The sequence below is a fragment of the Lonchura striata genome, chromosome 2 (assembly GCF_050655825.1).
Source record: "Lonchura striata isolate lonStrDom1 chromosome 2, ASM5065582v1, whole genome shotgun sequence".
NCBI lineage: Eukaryota > Metazoa > Chordata > Aves > Passeriformes > Estrildidae > Lonchura > Lonchura striata.
Genome location: NC_140704.1, coordinates 55,021,523 through 55,043,109, shown reverse-complemented (window position 1 = coordinate 55,043,109; position 21,587 = coordinate 55,021,523). Strand labels below are relative to the sequence as shown.

The window sequence follows — 21,587 nt, the reverse complement described above, 5'->3', positions numbered from 1 at the left end:
GTAGGTATTCTCCTTTTTCTTCTTGCTGGTAGTGGACTCTACTGAACACTGATAGGAGGTAAAACAAGTAAGAAGAAGCCTGGGTTCAGCCTAATGATCAGACTTCTGTGCTCTGAGGAAGGTGATCTATGACTTCATACCAGATTTACTAAACTGCTTCACTTTCTTTCAATGGCTATCTAATATTAAACAAGTCTATGTTTCTGGAAGTAGGGGAGAGAACAGGAAACATAAAAAATAAAATATCTCCTGTGCCACTCCAGTCCACAGAAAATACTGGAAGTCTTTCAATAAATTAAGGGCGGCGGGGGGGGGGGAAAGCTTTTCAAAATATCCAATCTACCATAATTCAGGAAAACACATGGAAATTTCAGGTTGTAACCAAACTGTACTATGAAGAGTTTGAGAGGTTTCGAGCACTATTCTAGTTAGAATTCTGCCTATGCTTTCACAGAAAGGGAAAGCAACAGCTGAAGGTCAGTATTTGAAGAAAAGGGAGGAAAACAGAATTCTCAAAAGAACCCTTGAAAACATGTCATTTTATGGACTGGATGAAAGAATAGCGATTCACTCTAGATCAGACATTTAACATCTGCCTCACACATTGGTCTATAAAAGATTCAAGTAGCATCCCTTAAAAAACGGCAGAGCTGGCCTTTGGTATTTGAAGATCTATTCCTTTAATTTAATAAACTGTGCCACAGACTTCTGAGGGAATACCTGTGCTATGCAAAATAATCAGGATTAAAAATACAGTACTTCAACATCTACACTGATTTACAGTAAATTTACCATCCCTGCGGTATGCGCAGAAATGACTTAGCAATTAGATCATGCTAGTAAAAAAATTCAATAACGGGGCTTGTCATTCTAATAATTCTTCAGTTTTTAGATCCTGATGCCATTTGATTAAAACATGTTATCTGCTGAAGCTGAGTTCCTGGCTCTTATTTAGCAACCAGGATATATGATCCAATTTTCAAATGCTGAGCTGTAAGCAACTCTCACTAACCTTTCTAGTAAGTAATTTCTGTTTATAGCTTTACAAACCAATTATATCAATGTGCCTAAATATAGATACATAAGCTTGATTTTACACCTGAATTTATTTTGATTTTAAATATTCAAGTTGCCTGAAAAATAAAGCTTCTACTTACATGTCTACTGACCACAAGAAAAGAAATATAGACTGATTCTTTTGAGGCATCCCATGCTTTACTATACTACTCATGGAAACAGTCCATTAATATATGCTGCTGAGCAAAACAAAGTAGCTGATTTAAATTCCCACTAGAAGAGCAATTATTACTGTGAAAAACATTCCAGGATTTCATCAGATGTGCTGGCTAAAATGAGAATACATGATTTCCACAATACCCCTAATTGAGTGAACACATGGAGTGAACACATGACAGGCAGGAATACTAGGGGAGTGAAACCAATGTGCTGGCACTGCATGGTGCAGGGGATGAAGGTTAGCTATCAAGCTCCCTCAGCTCCACATAGGCTTCATCAAAGCACTAGGTTTGAAGGTGGAAGGGAGTAAGACCAGGCTCATTAGAGAGGAGCCTAGGGGCAGCATACCACTGTTGGGGGTGAAATCAATAGCCCAGCTGAAGTGCACCTACACCAATGCACACAGTGTCATAACAAACAAGAGAAGCTGGAGGCCATTGTGCAGCGGGAAAGCTATGATGTAGTTGCCATCGTGGAAATTAAGTGGGATGACTCACAAGACTGGAATGCTGCAATTCATGGCTACAAGTACTTCAGAAGGTGGAATCTTCAACAAGTAAAAAACTGGCTGTACAGCTGAACCCAGAGACTTCCAGTGAATGAAGCTAAATCCAATTGGTGGCCAGTCGCTAGTGGTGTTCCCTGGGGCTCAGTTTTAGGGCTGGTCCTTTTTCAAGTAGTTATTGGTGATCTGGATGAGGGCATAGAGTGCACCCTCAGTAAATCTGCAGGACACATCAAATTGGGTGGAAGGGTTAATCTGCTCTCTGCTAATAGATGGGGACAGACACAATCAATGGGCTGAGGAAAACAGCATGAAGTTCAATAAAGGGAAGTGCTGGATCCACCCTGAGCTGATGAAAAAGCTGTCAGAAGATCTGCTCTCCATCATTTACCATCAATCCTGGGAGAGGCCCCAGGTGACTGGAAGCTGGACAATGTGATGCCCATCCATAAGAAGGCCAAAAGGATGATCTTGGAAACTACAGGCTTGTTAGCCTGATCTTGATGCCTGACACAGTTATGGAACTGATCATCTTGAGTGTGATCATGATACCAGTTTGGGTTTTGCCTTTTTTTCTTTTATATGTTCTCTGTAGTCTTTGCACTTGTATTTGTATCTCTGTAGCCTACTGTACTAGTAGTTAGTCTTTCCAGTAATTTTCCATGGCCTTTTCCTAGGCAGAAAGATAAAACGAATTCCAGAGCTCCAAGCCCCGAGTGGTGCAAAGTCCCCATCCTATCTTGGGTTTTCTTGGGAACCAAGGCCGAGAACACTCTTTGAGATACATTTCATAGAGTAAATACAGCTAGTACCAAGGGGCTTAACCTGGGAGGAAATTGAATCACCTCTTGTCCTCCTAATGGGTGGTTTTTATCAATTATTCTAATTTCCTAAAACCTATAAATATGTACACATCTTTGTGGGGTGGGCTTTTCTGGACATCTTTCCATAACTGCCTCTGAAAACCTTCAAACAAAGATCTGCTCTTATATTACCTCCTCAGTAAAATCATCTCGAGTTTCATTTCCAGCAAGTTAGGAAAAAGGCAACTATCACATGGCATATACAGGACAACCAGGGCATTAGGCCCAGACAACATAGGTTTAGGAGGGGCAGGCCCTGCCTAACCAGCCCGATCTCCTTTTATGACCAGTTGACCCACTTGGTGGATGTGGGGAGGGCTGTGGATGTTGTCTACCTGGACTTCAGCAAAGCCTCTGACTCCATCTCCCACAACATTCTCCTGGAGAAGCTGGCATCCCATGGCTTGGACAGGTGCACTCTTTGCTGTTTTAAGAACTGGTTGAATGGCTGGACCCAGAGAGTGGTGGTGAACAGTGCTGCATCCAGTTGGTATCCAGACACTACTGGGGTTCCCCAGGTCCCCACTACTGGGACCAGTCCTGTTAAATATGGTTATTGATGATCTGGACAAGGGGATCAAATGCACTCTCAGAAGGTTTGTGGTCAGCACCAAGTTGGATGCAAGTGTTGATCTGCTAGAGGGTAGAAGAGCTCTGCATAAGGATCTGGACGGCCAGATCAAAGGGTTAAAGCCAATGGTATGAGGTTTAACAAGATCAATTCTGGGTTCTGCATCTTGCTCACAACAACCCCATGCAGTGCTACATGCTAAGGAAGAACCAAACTTTTCCAGCTGAGGAGAACTACAGGGGAATTAATCCATTTTGCTGAGTGGAAGACTCTGACTAGCACATTGCCACTTGTCAAACCATCTAGGCCAAATCTGTACACTATTTCAGCTGACCAAACTCATCGAGAGTAAAAGAGACACCACTGAAGGGATGATGGAGAAGAATATAAATTGCTTTCAGCAATCCCACTCCAACCAAAGAGAAAACAATTGCAATTAGGCAGGAAGGGTGGCCTATGATCTCTGCAGGAATAAATGCAAAAGATAATTTGGGAGCTTGCCTTGCCAAGGAGGAAGGAGTTTTGTGGCAAGCTATTTCATATGGAACATGACAATTAGACTGATCCCTGCAGTCTTCCAAGGGCTTCCAATATGCCTAGGTATAAGTCAATTCATCTTCAAATGTACCACCTACCCAACTACCGACAGCTGTACTAAGTTACTCAGCTGCACCAGTAAAATGAATTGACCTTGCCTCCAAGACAGGAGCATCCTAAGTCCTGACCAATGCCTAGGAATGCAGTAGTTGGCATAGGTTAAAATCATGCCAAGAGCCATTTCAACAGCTTGCCAGAATAAAGATGCCACTCCAATGCCAAGAAATGTCATGGGCACAGTTCAGCTTGCAGACAGTGACATGACTTGACTCAAGAAGGAACACAGGGATCTCTGCTCTGGAGAAGACATCACTGAAAAACCCAGACCATGCTGTGTGTATGGACACTGTATTTCATCCTGTCCAGATCTGCCATTTCTTTGTTCTCAGTATGAGATTGTGGTGCATGTGCATGTTTTAAAATGCAGAATGGCATTATTTGTGCATCAAACTAAAGATCACTAGATGCGTTCATAAATCATCTCCATGAAAATCCTTCTCTACTCTCTCATGCCTGCCAACCAAGCTAATTCATTTACTTAAGCATCTTTTCAAACACAAGTATTTCAAAAAACAGACCTCTGCTTTAAAAAGCTGAAGTTCATCCAAGAATCATGCCATCTCATTCACCCAGAAGTGCAATACTGGGCACAAATTTTCACTGCAAGACATTGGCATAGTAAGAAGAGAAGGTTGTGGATATTTTCAATCTCTTTTAACTAACAAACAGTTTTGGCACTCACAAAGTCCTGGAGATAGTGACACAACTAAATCTACTGACAATATTTTCCTAAAACAAAATCTCCATCCACATAGTAACTGGTGATTTTATTACAGTATTTAAAACAGGCAGAATTCTAGCCTATCACATTTCACATTTTGCACTCTAAGATACATTACTGGATACTACTAAGAACAAATTCCCACTGTATTTGGCAGGATAGCTTTCTCCTTCTTGGTTAACATGTATTTATACAGTGGGTATACAAAAATAAATGTTATAGTACAAACCATTTACAAAGAACTAAGCCAAATCCAGTTCTAAACACAAAATAGTTTCCCTGAAGCAAGAAGACTTACTCACTTTTTCCTGTAGATGAAGGTGCAACTGGATTTGGGAGGAAACAAAGAGACTAATAAAAAGTCACTTCTGGATCAGCAAGATCTAGGGCTTTTGAAAACAACACAAAACTAGCTATATTTAAAGACATTAGTACTCATACTAACACTAATTTTGTCTACCTGACCTCACCTGTGCCATATCGTCTGAAAAGAGAAAACACTAGAGTCTTGAACTGGATTTCCAAAATGTAAGGTTCCTCCATAATCATTAGAGTCTTTGAAAATATAAACTGTTTATTATAATAATTTTGGTTCCTACTGTCCTTTTTGGCCTTTTAAAATTATTTTTGACTTACAAGAAAAAAGACTTTTGAAAGAGAATGCTACATTCCACTTTTCCCATGAACTTAGTCTTTGAGGACCCTAGCACCATGCCTTGAGGCTACTTTATAAGGGCTTTGTCACCATGACTGCCACACTAACTCTGAAGTTCTTGTCATATCCTTGGCTGAAAGCACGCTTGCCAGCATACCCAGTGTCAAAATCCTTTTCTTACTAATCTAATTGAACAACATCTGGAAAACAAATGAAAAGGGATTGTTAAACTGGTTCTCTCCCATCCAAATTGCAAAAGGAAACAAATCAGAGAAATTCCCAAAGTATTTTTGTTCCTGCTCTACAACCTCAGCATTTAGGTATTTTAACATTGATCTGAGACTCACCCACAGGGCAAGATGTGACCTTTTGAGCTTAAGCCCACTAATAAAAAATACAAGAAGCTTTGTTCATGTAACACTCAGGTTTACAGCAGTGTTAAAGTTCCAAAGTTCTCTATAAATTCCCATCATATTGTTGCAACAACAAAAAATTTATATATACAACAGTCCCACAGTCCCTCTTCATAAAAACAAGTAATTATTGAATACATCTTTCATGCATAAATTTATAAAAATAAAGCATACTTGAATAAAAATTCATGCCTCTAAAGTGCAAGAATTACAACCAAATACAGTTCAAAGCACTTGGTTATACAGAATAGCAAATAAAATGTTTTAGTTACTCTTTTTTAAGTAGTATTCGGGGACCTTATGAGCAGACTCAGAAAGCAATGCTACAGATAATGATGCTATCATATCAGTAGAAAATTAATTTCTTAAGGTTAAAAACCAGATCTAACCATCTACTCCAGACAGACTTCTCACAGCTAAAAAAAAAGGGGGGAGGGGAGGGGAGGGGAGGGGAGGGGAGGGGAGGGGAGGGGAGGGGAGGGGAGGGGAGGGGAGGGGAGGGGAGGGGAGGGGAGGGGAATGAAACCATCCTATTTTAGCATGGTATGTCCTACAATAACAGCAGGAATAGGTTTCCCTTGCCACATGACTGGGTGTATGAAGTCCTCAAGAAAAGAGGATAGTTCAGTAAGGCAAATTTTTTGTTCTTCTGCCCACTGTTCTCCCCTCAGACAATTCCCATGTCCCCTTCTGCACTAACAAAGGCTTAACCTGGAAAGATGTCCAGGACCAAGCCTTTCACAAGAACCTCCTACATTAAGGGAAGAAGCAGAAGGAGTAGGACCTCTCATCTTTCACTTCCCAGCACAAACACACTGAAACAAGAAAGTGACCTCACTTTGTGCTGCCCCGCCTTGGAGGCAACAAGCCTTTACTACATCACAGAGCAGCAATGAAGTTAGCAATAGTAAGGATTGTACAAAAAAGCTACTGTGCAAATGACCCAGAGCTTGGCAATCCACTTTTGGAGACAACTCTGCCATAAGTTCAACCACAGGCCTTCTTGGGAAATAACGTAGTCCGAATCTGACCTGATTCCTTTGTGCTATCTTCTGTCCTTTCTTCCAGCGAAGAATGGGCTTCAGAGCTGTTAGTTCCTTGTCCTCTTTTCCTCTTTCTATTGCATGTTCCCCAAGACTGTATGAAGCTTCAAATACAATTGGAGAGATGACGTCCTTGACTCTTTTCTGTACAAAAGACAAACACATATTTCACCTATGCATATAGCCAAGCAAGTTTCTATCTACAACAATTATACATTCAATTAAACAAGATCATTTAATTAAATATGCAATTCAACCAGATTCAACACAGCAGGCAGGTTTCTCTACTTCTTCATCTTTCTCCAGGTCAAACAGGAATAAGCACATTACAATGAACAAGTCAGAAGCTTTTTTTTTTTTTTTAAGTTATTCTTTTGGGATATAGTCTTCAATAAACAAAAGCAGTGGAATATTTTGCCCACCTATAAATCAAGTGGTTTTCAATTAAAATATTTTCTTTAAAAAAGATAGAAAGCAATTAAATTATTCCTGTAAAAGCAAAGATCAAATAATCTTCATCTCTGGGGTTTCAAAATCCTAGATTTTGACTGAGATTACCTCCCATTAAAAAAACAGAAAACTCCGTATTCCCTTGTTGTTTTGCAATATCAAATGAATGTATGAATAAAGGTATTAAAGTGGCTATAAAATACGATTACAGACATACAGGGGCAAGAAAATCCATCTTCAAATTTGTTTCTCAATGCAAAATTTACCATTTCCCCCATCCTCAGCACAGGAAAACTCAATTTGTAAAAGAAGAAAGTTTTTCAGTTTCTTTATTTTCATATTGTAGTCTTCATACCAGATGTATAGAATGGTGCCATATTATCTGGCTGATGAGACAAAAGGATCACCTTTTCTTGTCACTGGAACCCAAGGCATAAAATTCAAACCATTTGTCACAACATGCAATGCCTAAATCCAGATTGCTGTGCTAGGACAAAGTGCTCATTGTGTTCTGTTCAGTCTTGACTTCCAAAATCCAACCTACCAGAAAACTTAAGTGCAAATGCTCTACCTTTTCATAGACAAACATTCCTCTTAAATTTTAGTTACTTAAAAACATAGCATTAATTCAACACAGATGAAATTGAGGCAATAAATAAATCCCGTAAGTAAGCACATCAAACCTTCAGATAGGCCAACTCTCAACTTTGCCTTGCACTGGTTAGTGGGTTTCTCTGAATATATTCCACCAACCGCAAGAAGCAATTGAGATGCAATAGCTTTAAAATTACATCTTCCAGATGTGGGAAATCTGGGTACTAACTGTCTTTCAGACCACCCTGCTTGGTCTCTTTCAAGACAACCGTTTGCTCTCTCCAATATATTGACTGTCCACAGATCTCTGAAGTCAAAGATTAGTGACTAACCAAATTACCAAATCATTGGTTAGTTGTATGAACAATAGCAAATATCAGATTGGATGACATTTACCCTCCTCCACCTTCAGCTAGCCCTTAAATTCCCTACCATAATACAAATGTCCACCAGCACTCTGAAGTTTAAACTGCACATTGCTTGGAGTGATTTGTGCTTTTTTGGTAAAGAGCTGATCAACAACAGATACAGAAGCAGTAGTCATAGCTTGACCTCTTTCCAGTCCCATAAAAAGGACTCTACACATGATCTGCAGCACTGTTAATTCTCTCAGCAGAAGAGACACTCATGCCTGCAGCCCCTTTCTCAGTCCTAATCCCAGGGTAGGCGTTGTACCATACTGAGACTACTAAATAACAACACTACAACTCACAGAAGCTGGTAGCTTTGCTCTCACAGAAAATCAAGAATATTATGTGTATTAACTTTAGTAAGGACTGTTATCAGCCTATGTGACGTATAGAGAGAAACAAGACTATAAAAGAGCATGCCATACAGCAACAATCAAACACAAATCATCAGGCAAATTGCCACCTAATCCAACTTTACACAACCAACTATGTAAACACAGACAATAAAAATGTAGGCAGTGGGTTAAATTCAAATCCACCTACTATTTTTGTAACTTTATTACTGCAGTATGGTAATAATAAGTACTTAATCACTTCTACGTGTTTTAATATGGTCTTGCAGAGTTCAGTCCAATGCCCTTTAAATTCAAAAGGTAAGTTTCCTATTGACTTTAATGAACATTGGAGTGCACCTTTATTGTTTCCTGGTGTTCTGCTTGATTTTAATGGTGAAATTATGAATTCTCCACCACCACAGCCCTGGGAAATACATTTCACAGACTCATTGATCTTTATGTATGAATAAAATTATGAATGCTGCCCAGTTATTAATTTTGCCACATGTTCCCTTCTGCTCACAATCCTTCAAAAACGAAGGCAACAGTCTGTGGCATTTGTTTTCCGTAAGACAGAGACAAGACAGTTCTGTATCACAGGTACACCACAGACTCTCTGAGATATGAACACATAAAGTGAATCAGTTTCTTTCATTTTCAGTATACCCAAATGTATTGCTTCCTGTGTTGAATCCTATATTGATGACACAGTCTGCAGATAGCTTTTAAGTATTCCTGATGTCCAAGAAGGAGTCAAAAGATTCAATGTGAAGAAGGTTTGAGATCGACTGAAATATCTTTCAAGTAAAGGAAACTGTACATTTTTTGTGTAAGTTGTATAACCCTAATGAATTGGATTTGTCAAGGGATATGATTTCCACAAGCAGCTTTTACATGTAATTAATCATCCTTTGACACCACAAGACTGCTATGCTATGGAAGTGGTATAGGTTAAAGACATTTCTGAACCCTGAAAAACAAAACCTGGCAAATCATAGCATATAGACTGAAGCACAGCTTCAGTAATTGAAAGAAGTCTTGAAGGACAACTATGAGTGTAATATAGAAGGAGTTTGAATTATGAACAGAAACAACTATGCAGCTAGGATTTAATAAGTAACAGCAGTAAATACCTAATCTGTATAGACTGGAGTCACTGAACTGGTGTAAGCTTCTCCCATGCCTGAATTGGAAAGCTTACCCTAGCAAATATGATAACAAAGGCTTGCTATCTCCTCTCACAGAACAATCATCTCAAAGCAATTTTTCAGTGTTGTCACAGTAACTGTACATGGCCATATATTCCTTCTTTTTTTTTCCTCTCTGATTTAGCAGAGCAGAAGAAAGAAAGAAAGCAAGGCCTCTGCCATTTATGACTGTATTTTTGTTTGACTTTAGTACCAAAAAGTCTTAAAAAAATCTGAAAAGTAACGAAAGAGCAATGATCAAACGTCACATCGGTGATTCTGAACATAATTTCCAACTGAAAATGTAGTGTGATAACTGTAAGAAATATTTTTTTTCATTTTTAATAGACACAGACTAAGGAACATCATGACAACACATAAATGTAGAGTCCAACATCGTAAAGGCACAATGTCTTGGCAAGCAACCACTGCCTTTTACAACCTTAACTTTAGGCTACCAAGAACCCACACACATCAGGAATTCAAGCAAATTTGGCTGGAACAAGACAGAGTTTTAGTCAAGGAATAGGAACCACAATCTGCCATTTTTATCTCACTGGCTGTGGGATTTTGTCATATCTCTGCTTTGGTACTGTTTCAAAAGTCCTGTACAGAGAAACTGCTTTTCTATAATTTATCTCTATTTTATTAACAGAAAACTCTTAGAGAAAAAATATTGTGGTACTAATAATACTTTCAATTATCCCCTCTTAAAAAATAAATTATCCTAAGAGGCAGTAATAGACTGTATCACTTACTCTACTTTCTTGTATGTCCCAGACATTACAATTTATTTGCTAATATTTCACCACATTAACTAATTTGTTTAGCTACAGTGTATTTTCCTGGAACACATATAGTTAGGTCCTACAGGAATCCCTCTTGAATTTAAAAGGTTCTGGGTCTGGCTTCTTTAAATAGACATGACATCACGTTTCAGTCACAGGTTTCTGTCACATCTTTCTCTAGTAGTTTACAAATAGCTACTTAGGTGCCTCTTGGCCTTCATTAAAATAAAAACACTGTGATTAGTTCAAATTTCTAAGTGAGGCCTTCCCTTGCAACACCTGAACAGGTTTTATAGCTTTTTACAACATCATCTAAGCAGAAAGCATCTCATCAGTGAACACACAATTCTACCCCCAGCCAAAGTAAAAATCTATACAGAAGATGACCCACTCCAAGGCACTATTCTCTCTGTATGTACACCCAAAAACCTCACTGCTTCTTTTTGCCAACTGTCATGCTGAGAATTCACATTCAATTGTTGGTCTGCTATGAGCCTGAAATCTTTCTCAAGGTCCATGTTTTGCAGAAGACAAGCCTGTCTTAGGGTGATTCATCATTATATTGTATCTCATAATCATCTGTGCCCAAAAATCATTACTGTATCCTTAAGACCCTGTATCCAGGAACCTCATGTACCTATATGTGTGTGAAGGCTGCTAGTGCACAAGCATTTATGCCGGTGACTACTTAATCTTTGCTTAGTCTTTCTTTTTAGGTGTTTTTTTTTTTTATTTTCAGACTTAATAACTAATTTTAAGCTTTCCACTGATTTCTGTAGAACATAGTTAGAAATAACCCACTTAATAATCCTACACTGACATCTCCTTTCTACATCAGTCTGCTAAATATAAACATCTATATATACAAATTTTGTGCAATCATTTCTTTTTTATCTCTTTTTAAATCATAGTGCCTATAATGCTAAGTGAAATTGCAATACCCTAAAATTCTATCACAATCTTCATAGCTACCTTCACTGATCAAACTTATTAATTCATTACTGAGGGTTTGGGGTTTTTTCTTTTTTAAATGAAGTAGGTTTTGTTCCTTTAATTTCTTGAGCATGACATAATTGCATTTCCATTATATTGTTTATACAATGATGTCAATCTACAGCCCTTTAGATCAGCTTTCCCATCCTTTTTTCATATATTGACACTTTAAAGCTCTCAATGCTTCCTGAAATTTCCCTTGCACTACAAGATTTAGAAAAAGTTTACCATATGGAGCCAGAGAGCTCTTCAGCAGGTTTTTGGAACTCTTGAATTTCCAGACCATTTTAGTCTGCCTATTTCTGGTAAACAGTATTTGACATTGTCCATATTTACAAACGCATTGAAAGAACAGCATAAACTTCATGAGATATGAATACATTCTTGTTCTCCTTAATAAAATGTGTAAGTATTTAATGAAGCACTTTTGAATCCATGTACAAATGATTTTATTACCATAATTAAATCATGGGGCAGTATTACTGCTAGGATTTATTTCATTAATGCATCACAACTTTATTCTGAAGAGGCTACAATCTCACACACATTCTGAGGGGACAAAGAACAGCTGCTGTACCACAAGTTCTAATGGTCTTGTTATAGTAATCATGGAGTAGCCAGGCAATGGGTCAGTGTCTTAGGTTGCAGATACAAGATGTGGCTGGGTGTGCATTCCATTGCCATCCCTTAGAGGTGGGGCAGTTATCTTCTGTTAATTGGCCACCTGTTAAAACCAGGTGGGGCTGTTTTCTTTATCTCTTCCACAACCAATCCTCCCTCCAGGAAATATTTTCTGTTAATGTGCTATTGAACTTCACTGCATGACTGATAAAATTACATCATCCCATTGGGAGATGCTCTGCCCAGGGAGGGGAGCCAAGCATTCTTATATGGATATAATCTGAGGTCTGGAACACCACAAGCAGTATTTTCCTACTGGATTCCCAGAGGACTAGCTTCCTTTTCCACTGGATTCCTAGAGGAAGGCCAAGCCCATCTACACCACCACTGAACCTCCAGAGGAAAACTCCACCCTTCTACAGGATCACTGCTTCAACAGAACCAATCTGTCACTCCAGGAGGACTGCAGCCACCATTTAATGGGACTGCTACCAACACCCGACCAACAGGGTGTCAGGTTGTATTCTGACTCTGTCAGCATTGCTTTGTATTACTGCAATTTTTGTTTTTGTATTTTCCTAATAAAGCACTGTTATTCCTACTCCCATATCTTTGCCTGAGAGCCCCTTAATTTCACAATCATAATAATTTGGAGGGAGTGAGCTAGCATTTTCCATTTCAAGGGAGGCTCCTGCCTTCCTTAGTGGACACTTGTCTTTTCAAACCAAGACAGTCAGTAATGTTTTAGCATCTTAGAGAGCAACAGAGGGAAGGATGTGAGTTGAGAAAGCTTTCTAAAAATGCACTGCACTTCTTTCTTTCCTTTCCCAAGATAAATTAATGTGTCCAGACAACTACTCTCAGCTTCCTCACAATCCAGACTGATTTCAAGCGTGACAGCTGGAATTCCCCATAAGCTGAAATCATGAAAACAGTTACAAACGAGAGCATGAAGGCAAATTTATATGCTAGGCTTACTGGTATAGTGTGTCTTAATAGAGACTAAGAATGGAAAAATGTCCATTTAAAAGCTCCACACAACACAGTAGATATTTAAATCTAGATAGCAGATATTATTTACCTCTGCCCACAGGTAATCTGATTCTTTTTAAAAATACCTCAGTCAGGTGAGGAAGAATAAAATGAGTTATCACAAGCAACAGGATAAAAAGAAAAGGCTTACTTAGCTCAGTTTTGTTAAAAATGTGGAAGGATTTTTAGGTTTTCTTTTTATTAAAGTTATTAGAATTCTCTTTCCACAGAAACCTGTTTTTAGCACTACTCATCTGTAAAGAAGAGACTTCTCTCAGCATATAACATTCAAAAAGCAAACAAAAAGGAAAAAATACAGCTCATATTACAGTTGTCAGTATCCACTTCTGGCAAGTTTTTCCAAGGCCTCTGAGAGGAAAACCCTTTTCATTATGTAGAAATAGACTCAGCTGACTTTTCCATTCCTGTAACTGCCAGTTTGTAGCACGTCATCTCAAAGACCTACCATCACAACTACCTTTTACAAATTGACTACATCTTTTCCTTGGAAATGGCATTAAAAAAAACACCCTAAGCAACCAAAACAACATAAAAACATATTGCAAATAATCTAGTGGATCCTAAATTAACAATTGTTCATTGCTAGCAAGTCCCAGCTCATGCTAGGTAAATTAAATATTTTCCTAAAACTTCAAATCCTTATGTAAGACTGTTACATTTAGTGTTGCTTAACCTTAATGCTTTAGGAAATAGTAACTGAGGTATTTGTGGTATTCTATGTACACTACATGAACCCAATGCTGCCCGCTTTGCAAAAACAAAATTATGTAAAGACTGAATGTTTGCCAGTTTACTTTCTTGGCTAGAATAAATGAAAAATTAAAATTGGCTACCCAGAAGAAGCCATGACTACTGTAAGACTTAGAATAACATTCATGAAGGTTTGTTAATCTGCTTCTCTGGAAACCCAAAAAGTGGAAAATTGTCTCATTTTCAAAAAAAATCAGGATTACTCAAAAAGTCCAGAAGTTATTTCTCCTGAAACAAAGTCAAATATTTTTGTGAAAGAAAGAAAAACCTGCACATCCACTTGATGAAGTCATTGCCTCAGAGGTGAAGCACAGGTGAACATCACTACAGCCATTTATGACATTACACAACCAAAAGGATTACACCTTTTGAAAGTTGTATTTTACACATCCTTCACTTCCTTTTATCTTTAAAATTTGTTTTTAAAGCACTTGGTCAAAGAAAACATTTTTATAACTGTCTAACTTGATGGGTAGAAATTTATGGAGCTCTTCAAATAGTGACTCCTAACATCATGAGTCCTCACTTTGGTATCTCAGATAACAACCTTCAACCACAATAGTGTCACATCAAAACAGTGAGCTAAACAGCTAGTCAAAACCAGTTTTCTCTGAAAATCCCTGTCTAAATAGCACCTGCCCATTTCATCCTCAGTGTACACAGATGTACATCTTTGACATGCAAAATAAATCATTACCCTTCCAACTGACCCTGCATATATCTATCAAAGTCTACAACTTCTTCATGAGTGGAAGAGAAGGGGAAGACATTGATCTCTTCTCTGCAGTGACCATTGACAGGATCCAAGAGAATGGCCTGAAGTTGTGTCAGGGGAGGTTTGGGTTGGATATTAGGAAAGGGTTCTTCCCCCAGAGGGTGACTGGGCACTGGAACAAGCTTCTCAAGGAAGTGGTCACAGTGCCAAGCCTGACAGTTCAAGTGTTTAGACAATATTCTTGGCCACATGTGTCACTCTTGGGGATGTCCTGTCCAAGGCCAGGAGTTGGACTCAATGATCCTTGTGGGTTCCTTCCAGCTCATCATATTCTGTGTTTCTATGATTACTTTATTTTCAAATGAAGGCAGATGCAGTTTGTACGCATAGTTTTCAAAAATCTGGCCAGGTCAGATTATTTCTACACACTGAAAAATCCTGTGCTGTGTCCTGAGTCTCACCCCAGCCTTGAGGGACCAGAAAAACCTATAAAAAGTATAACAGTTAAAAAAAGGCCCATTTTTATTTCCATTTACTAGAACTCTAACAAATTCTGCTTCTCTTTTGTGTTTTACATGGTACTGTAATACACTAACCCTTTATTATAGAAAAATGAGACCGGACAGCTTCTGAAACACCTGTATTCAATTAGCAATAATTTTCAAACTTCAAGTTTTGCCCCACTAGGCTTGCTTTAAACTTGTTTCTTAAAAATACACACAAATCCCACATACAAATAAAACTGTTTGTCTCTCTAGAAAAACATAACACATGGTCTGAATGTAAGGTATTACTTAGGAACTGATCTGGTCAATCCCCACAGAGAGTAAATGGTACATTAACAAACTGGCCCCAAATGTATGACAACATAAACTTACAGACCATGTGAAAAGAATTACATGGGAAGAGAGAATATCCTAGTCAATGAAAATGAAGGCTGGACATCTTTCTAACTGATATGCCCAAAACCAAACTATCTTTCACATCTGTTATGAGGAAGGACTCAAAATGCCATCAGGACCACTTGTTGTCCCACGAAGAGTACACACAAGGTCCCAGTTCTCTGAAAATGGCAGTAACAAAGATCAAGAAACTATTTTCAAAGTCCTCTGTACAGCACTGCTTGTCCCCAAGCTCCTTTAGCCTATTCTTAAAGAGAACTTCTGTCCTTCCAGCGGTACTTCCTTGCAACCACTGCTGTTTCCATCTCCTGTGAACTCAGGTTTGTATATAACCCAGATCTGTAGACCAATCTCTGTGTCCATCACTGCCACTTGAATAAAATGCAGCAACAATATCCAATTATTTTAAGACGCCAAAATGATATTACTACCTTAATACACTTTTGTGGGAGTAAGAATACATGCATACTTCTAAGAGCAGAGCAAGGCCTAAACCAGTCAATACCAAAGCTCCTCAACTCACTCTGTGTTCATCAGCTCAGAGCTTGCAAACCTCACCAGAGGGAACTGAGTGTCAGAAGGCCTGTGGAAGGGAAAGAGGCATGGAGACAGCTGTGGGAAAGGCACACAAATTACATTTTTACTTTATAAAACTTCTGTGGCACTTCTTATTGATGGAAATGCTAGGCTTTTGGTCAGCCTGAAGGACACTACCACAGCCATTTACACTAGCGCTGTCAGGAGTCATTCATATACAAAGCAGTCAGACATAGACTGCATACCCTGTAAACCAAAAAAGGAAGATACTATGTATTCTTGATTTGGAAACATGGTAGCTTTTTTAACTCTCTTTACTTTCTACCCATCTGCTAGCTGAAAAATTTGTATATTCAGCATTTTTTTCTCCCAGAAGACAGACAGCAATCTAAAACAAGATCAGCAGTCTCTGAACTAGAGACTGCTGAGTAAGTATATAAGAATAAGTATATAAGAATAAGTAACCCTTGCTTTCTTAAGTTCATTTCTTTCTGTTAATGCAATACAAGTATCTGGCTGGACACAAAGCAAACAAAGTGCAAGGGAGGAAGGAAATATTTTTGAAGAGAGTACAAGTGAAGACAGTGCATATGAAAACTCAGCATGTAAAGTAAATCCATTTTTCACAACAAACTTGAAGAGCAGCCTTAGAGCCATCTGTGTGGAATCCTGCTGCAGACCATCCAGGCACCAAGAAGATCAGAAACAGGGCTACAGCCCAGGGAACTGGTCTGTGAATGGAACACAGATCATAAGAACTAATTCCAGCTACATGAACAATGAATTAAATCCTTTTTATCTACCCATAGGTTACCTTAATTTTCCCTTGACCTTTTCCTCATGAGTAAGTGCATGTGGGGGGAAAAGGAAATACACAAATGGGATTCTGCTTCTCTAAGAAGCACTCTTGATAACCATCTTGTTTCAATTTTGTTGGACTTACAGAGTGTATCTGCTCTACCATCCTTTCCTTGTAGTACCCAAAGACTCCCAAATCAGGCCAAAAAACCTCAGATTAACTTCAGTAGGCTTTCCAAGATGCAAACAATTGAAAAGGGCATGCTCACCAGGTAGAACTTATAGGAAATCATCATCTTTGAATTCAGTGTGTGCACCATGAACACTAGAGCACACACTGGGAATTATGACCTTGACAAACCATGTAGGTGGAGGACAGGTCTGTATTTCCAGATTCACCTTTTTTTCCAAGATGTATGTGTACTCTTTTTCACTAATGTCACAAACCAATCTCAATCTTGTTAAGAGTCAGTTTAAAGATATTTGCCTCCTTGACCAGCTATTGGCACTTCGCAATTTTACTTAGGCAATGTGGATAAAAAAAAAAAAAAAAAAAAAGCTAAAAAAAAAGCAAACAAAACTAAAAATGTCCTCCACAAAGTCAACCAAATAGATTCTTTACAAAATGTACCAGAGACTTAAAAGCTCATGAATATCACTATATGCTGCTTCTCCTTTCCAGTCAGACCCACTAATGTAGAGTTGGGTATTTAGGTCTCGTCTTCAGCTTCAAAGTAGGACAGTGTACTTGGTCTTGGGGCTTCACCAGACTTTAGTGAGGGATTTCATAGGAGCACATTCTCTGTGTGTACTGCCATCCCAAGTGCATTGCCTCCCTCACCAGGGCAGTGGGCTCTACAGGTTCTACACATGCTGAAGTAAATACCTGTTTTGAAAAGGAGCCTGTCATGAGGGGCAGAAGGACAGCTTGACTGGGAATTAACCTTCAAGATGTCCACTCTTGCTTTCTCTACAGATACTCTTCCTTTCATATACATTTTTTATAAACTACACTGTTCATAACCTCTTTCCCACCCACTCCAATAGAATGGGTGCTCACTGCAAGTGTAATTTAAAGACTGAAAAGATTTTATCCTACTGTGATACCTTCATCATCATCTTCATTGACATTACCAAAATACCAACAGCATGGCAGCTCCCTGCTACTTTTAGAGGAAGATACACACTGTCTCTTCCCACTGCATCCTTATTGTGTGGTGTGAGCCCCTAGCTACAGTCGGTCAGAGAAAGGTCATTTTTCAGGCACTGATTGTAACATTCCTTCACTTGAAAGCACTCAAAGACATCTTAGACCTTTATTTATTATTGTGAACTTCTAGTTGTCATGGTGTGTTGGAGATGGAGAGATGACACACATCACGGTTTTCATACAGCAGAGAGACTTTATTGGTGCACACAGCTCTTTTTATAGGCTATTCAAAAGACTGTGTTTGACTCGGATTTGTTAACACCCAACTCATTGACCAATAGCTACCTTCCTGCATTTATATCAGGGACCAGCTCTTTGTAGTCAAACCCCTCTTCCTCTTACAAGGCATACAGACCATATGTATGCTGTGATATCTAATAAGTATTTTTGGTTTTCAAACTTTTAAAATATACTCCTTTTGAAAGACTAATTTTGTCTTCACTTGTTGCATTTACACATTATGTTGAATGTCTGTGTAGATGTTAAAAAGATGAAAAAATAAAGCAGTTCAAAAATGTACTTTTCCAGCCTTGCCCAAATCTGAAGACAAGTAGTCTTATTTCTGCTACATTTCACAGCCACACCACATAGAAACAGAGCCTACCAAAAACGTACAGTAGTGTGTAAAAAGGGTGCTGTAATTGAAATATTTTTGTAGCCATAATTATTGCAGTTGCTATAAAGCCAAAGCTGTAATTTTTTCAAGCTAAACTAAAGTGAAAGGAACAAAAGTACTGCAAATTTTTTGAAAGCTATGAAAGAGGTTTTCTTTCCTCTCCTGCTGTTTAATCAAAGTAGTGAAGATTAGGGTCATGAAGAGTCATGAAAGCTGTACTACTGTTTTCTGCTGGGATCCAGGCTTCTCTATATTTTTGCAACACAAAACAAATTATATTCATAAATCACCTGGAACATTACCCAGAAAAAAGGGGGAAAAGAAATTCAAGTCCCAGTCCTGCAATAGGTTCCATAATGGCTTAAATTCCTATGGCCACAGAGTAACTAATAATTTACATATAGTAGTTAAGAAGAGAGTTGCAAACTAATGAAAAAGAGAAGAAGCAAGAGCAAGTCAGTCAGGCAAGGCAAAGTTGTAAGAGGGTGTCCTCAATGAAAAATGCAGGCACAAACACAACCAACCTCAACCTCTCAGACCCCACCATGGTCTAGAGAAACTCAGCAATGCAGCTAGAACTCAAATCTTTGGATTGAACAAGTTTTGCTTTGTTTGGCTACAGTATTTACATTCATATGCTTTTTTTGTCAAGATTTTAATTTTGCTTTTCAGCACAATAAATAGACACAAAGATTTTTCTCAGGATAACTGAAGTGATGATGATGATGATGTTCCATCCAGTACTCCTTAGGGTGAAGGGAAACACTACCAATGGAAGAATCTCTGCTTTGAATATGCTATCCACAGCTGTACTTCCCAGTTTCAAAAGGGATAGTTCAGCTCCCACACTGTTTGCTGAGGGGGGATATGCTCAGCTGAAGCATAAGGAGACAATTCAGGGCCTCATGTTTATATTTGTAGCTAAAGCAGGATTTACTATTTGCACAGAATTCAGCACCCCTGCATGACCAAGCAGCATTTTTAATTTGAACAGTACTGACTCAATTTATGAGCTCTGAGGATTACAAGTTTTCAAAATGGAAATTATATGGAAATATTAAACATAATCATACTTAACTAAACACAGACTTTGAATGTACCACCTTATTTGTTCTTCGTGTATCTTCTGCAGTTAGTTAAAGGGTATGTGGTTTAGATTTTTTTCAAACTATAAAAATTCTATAAAAAGAGAATGTATTTTATTTTTCCTGTATTTGAGATAAATCGCCGGTTTAGCCAACAAACAAACCTTTGTAAAAATATCCATACATCACTGTGCACTATGGTCAAGAATCCATTCTTAAAAAGCAGCAAAGTACCTGTAATTATTTTGTCCCCATTTACAAGGGAATAATCAATGCTACTTTGGTCACTTGACCTTTGCAGTATTACTGAAAAAAAACTGTTGACCTCTTCCAAACTACTGAATTATCAGTCAGTTTCTTAAATGCAGTATTTATAGTCCTTTCATTCATAGCTTCTCATTTACCTAGATAAACCTATTTTCTTTGAGATAAAAGGCTGACTATGCTTGTAACTACAGGACTCAAGACTGCTTCTCTTGTGATAGAAAGATAAACGGTGTTATAGTCAAAGTTCAGAAAATTCTGTGCAAAATTTAAGGAGAAAAATTGCAAGTTCTTTCAGTGACAAAAAGTCCTTCCACGACTCTGTGACACAGTAAGAAAAAGATTGGAAGTATTTACAATTTTTTTTTTAATTAGGTTTAGAAATAATTAATCTGAATTTGAAGGGAAAAAACTTGAAAATAAGAATGAGGGAATGATTCACAATAATTTCTTATAGAAACTACTATCCCAAATTTAAAAAAAAAAAAAATTGAGTAAAAGATGATGGAAGAAAAACACCAACCACATCTGGAAGACAAAACAAGCCTTTTGTTCTAGACTGTTTCTTCCCACATAAGCGTACAAACAGAAAAAATATATACTTTCTAATGTTGTAATATGAAATGTCCAAAGTTTGAAAAACTGATTTTCTTCATAAGTTTATAAAAAGACTATCTTTTCCACTTGTACATACTGTATTTTCTCAAGGCCACATCACTGCGCATAATTTCTTGTTTACTGGAAACCCCAGTCACTCCTTATTCTCTGTACCTTTTACGCATAATGCCTCAACCTTCCCACATTACCATTTTCCTCTCACTGGAAAGCAACATTCACCACAGGCAGTATAGCTTTACTTAACTTCCATTTTCGATAAGCATAAAAAAAATTCTAACCCAAAGATAATGTTACAATTAATAAATGCATTTTTAAAGTGTCTTTCAGGAGTTGCACAATTTCAGAGGAATTCTTATAGAAAAGGATTAGTGCTTATTGGCAGTACAGCTGACTGCTTATTTGCAGTTGTTTAGAGTTTACATAGCTACACTGTGAAATTCCTCCTTCCAGAGGTCTGAATCAAGAGAAAATGCATATTTCAATTACTGCAATTTGTTTTCATATCAAACCAAGCCCATTTTTACCCAAAGTAAATCAGAGTGTCTTTACATCTCTTCATCATACAAATCCACTTACATAAAACAATCCCAGTATTACTATAAAAATTCCTCTTATTTTAAGCCATGTGAATGTCTGCCACACGCATTTGACTATTCTTGTCCCAAAAGCAGCAAGTGCCAAGCAATTAATCTTACACATCAGAGTAATAAAAAACATGTTTTGTTTTCTGTTTGTGCCAAGCTGGCCACGATGGGAGACTGCTTTCATTTTTTTCTAAGTCATAACATTTGCCATCAAAGCTTCTGTTTAAAACACAATGTTATCCCACTGAAAAGACACCTAAACACCAAATGTTGATTGGTTCAAATGACAAAAGCAGCTGTGTTTGAGGTAGTTTCAGTATTACTCTAGAGCAATAATGGAAAGATTGCTTCAGTTTTGGGTATTGGGGGGTTGATGGGGCAGTGTGAGATGTTAATACATCATGTCAAGTCCC

General features: G+C 38.1%; 1 protein-coding gene across 1 annotated transcript in view; it reads right to left on the bottom strand.

Annotated features, from left to right (window-relative positions):
- The window catches only part of ITGA9 (integrin subunit alpha 9), a 218,071-nt gene that overhangs the window by 106,743 nt on the left and 89,741 nt on the right, over positions 1-21,587 (bottom strand). The window contains exon 16 of the mRNA XM_021546471.4: positions 6,653-6,808. Within this exon, the coding sequence (XP_021402146.3) occupies positions 6,653-6,808 (156 nt within the window). The remainder of the gene's footprint in view (positions 1-6,652; positions 6,809-21,587) is intronic.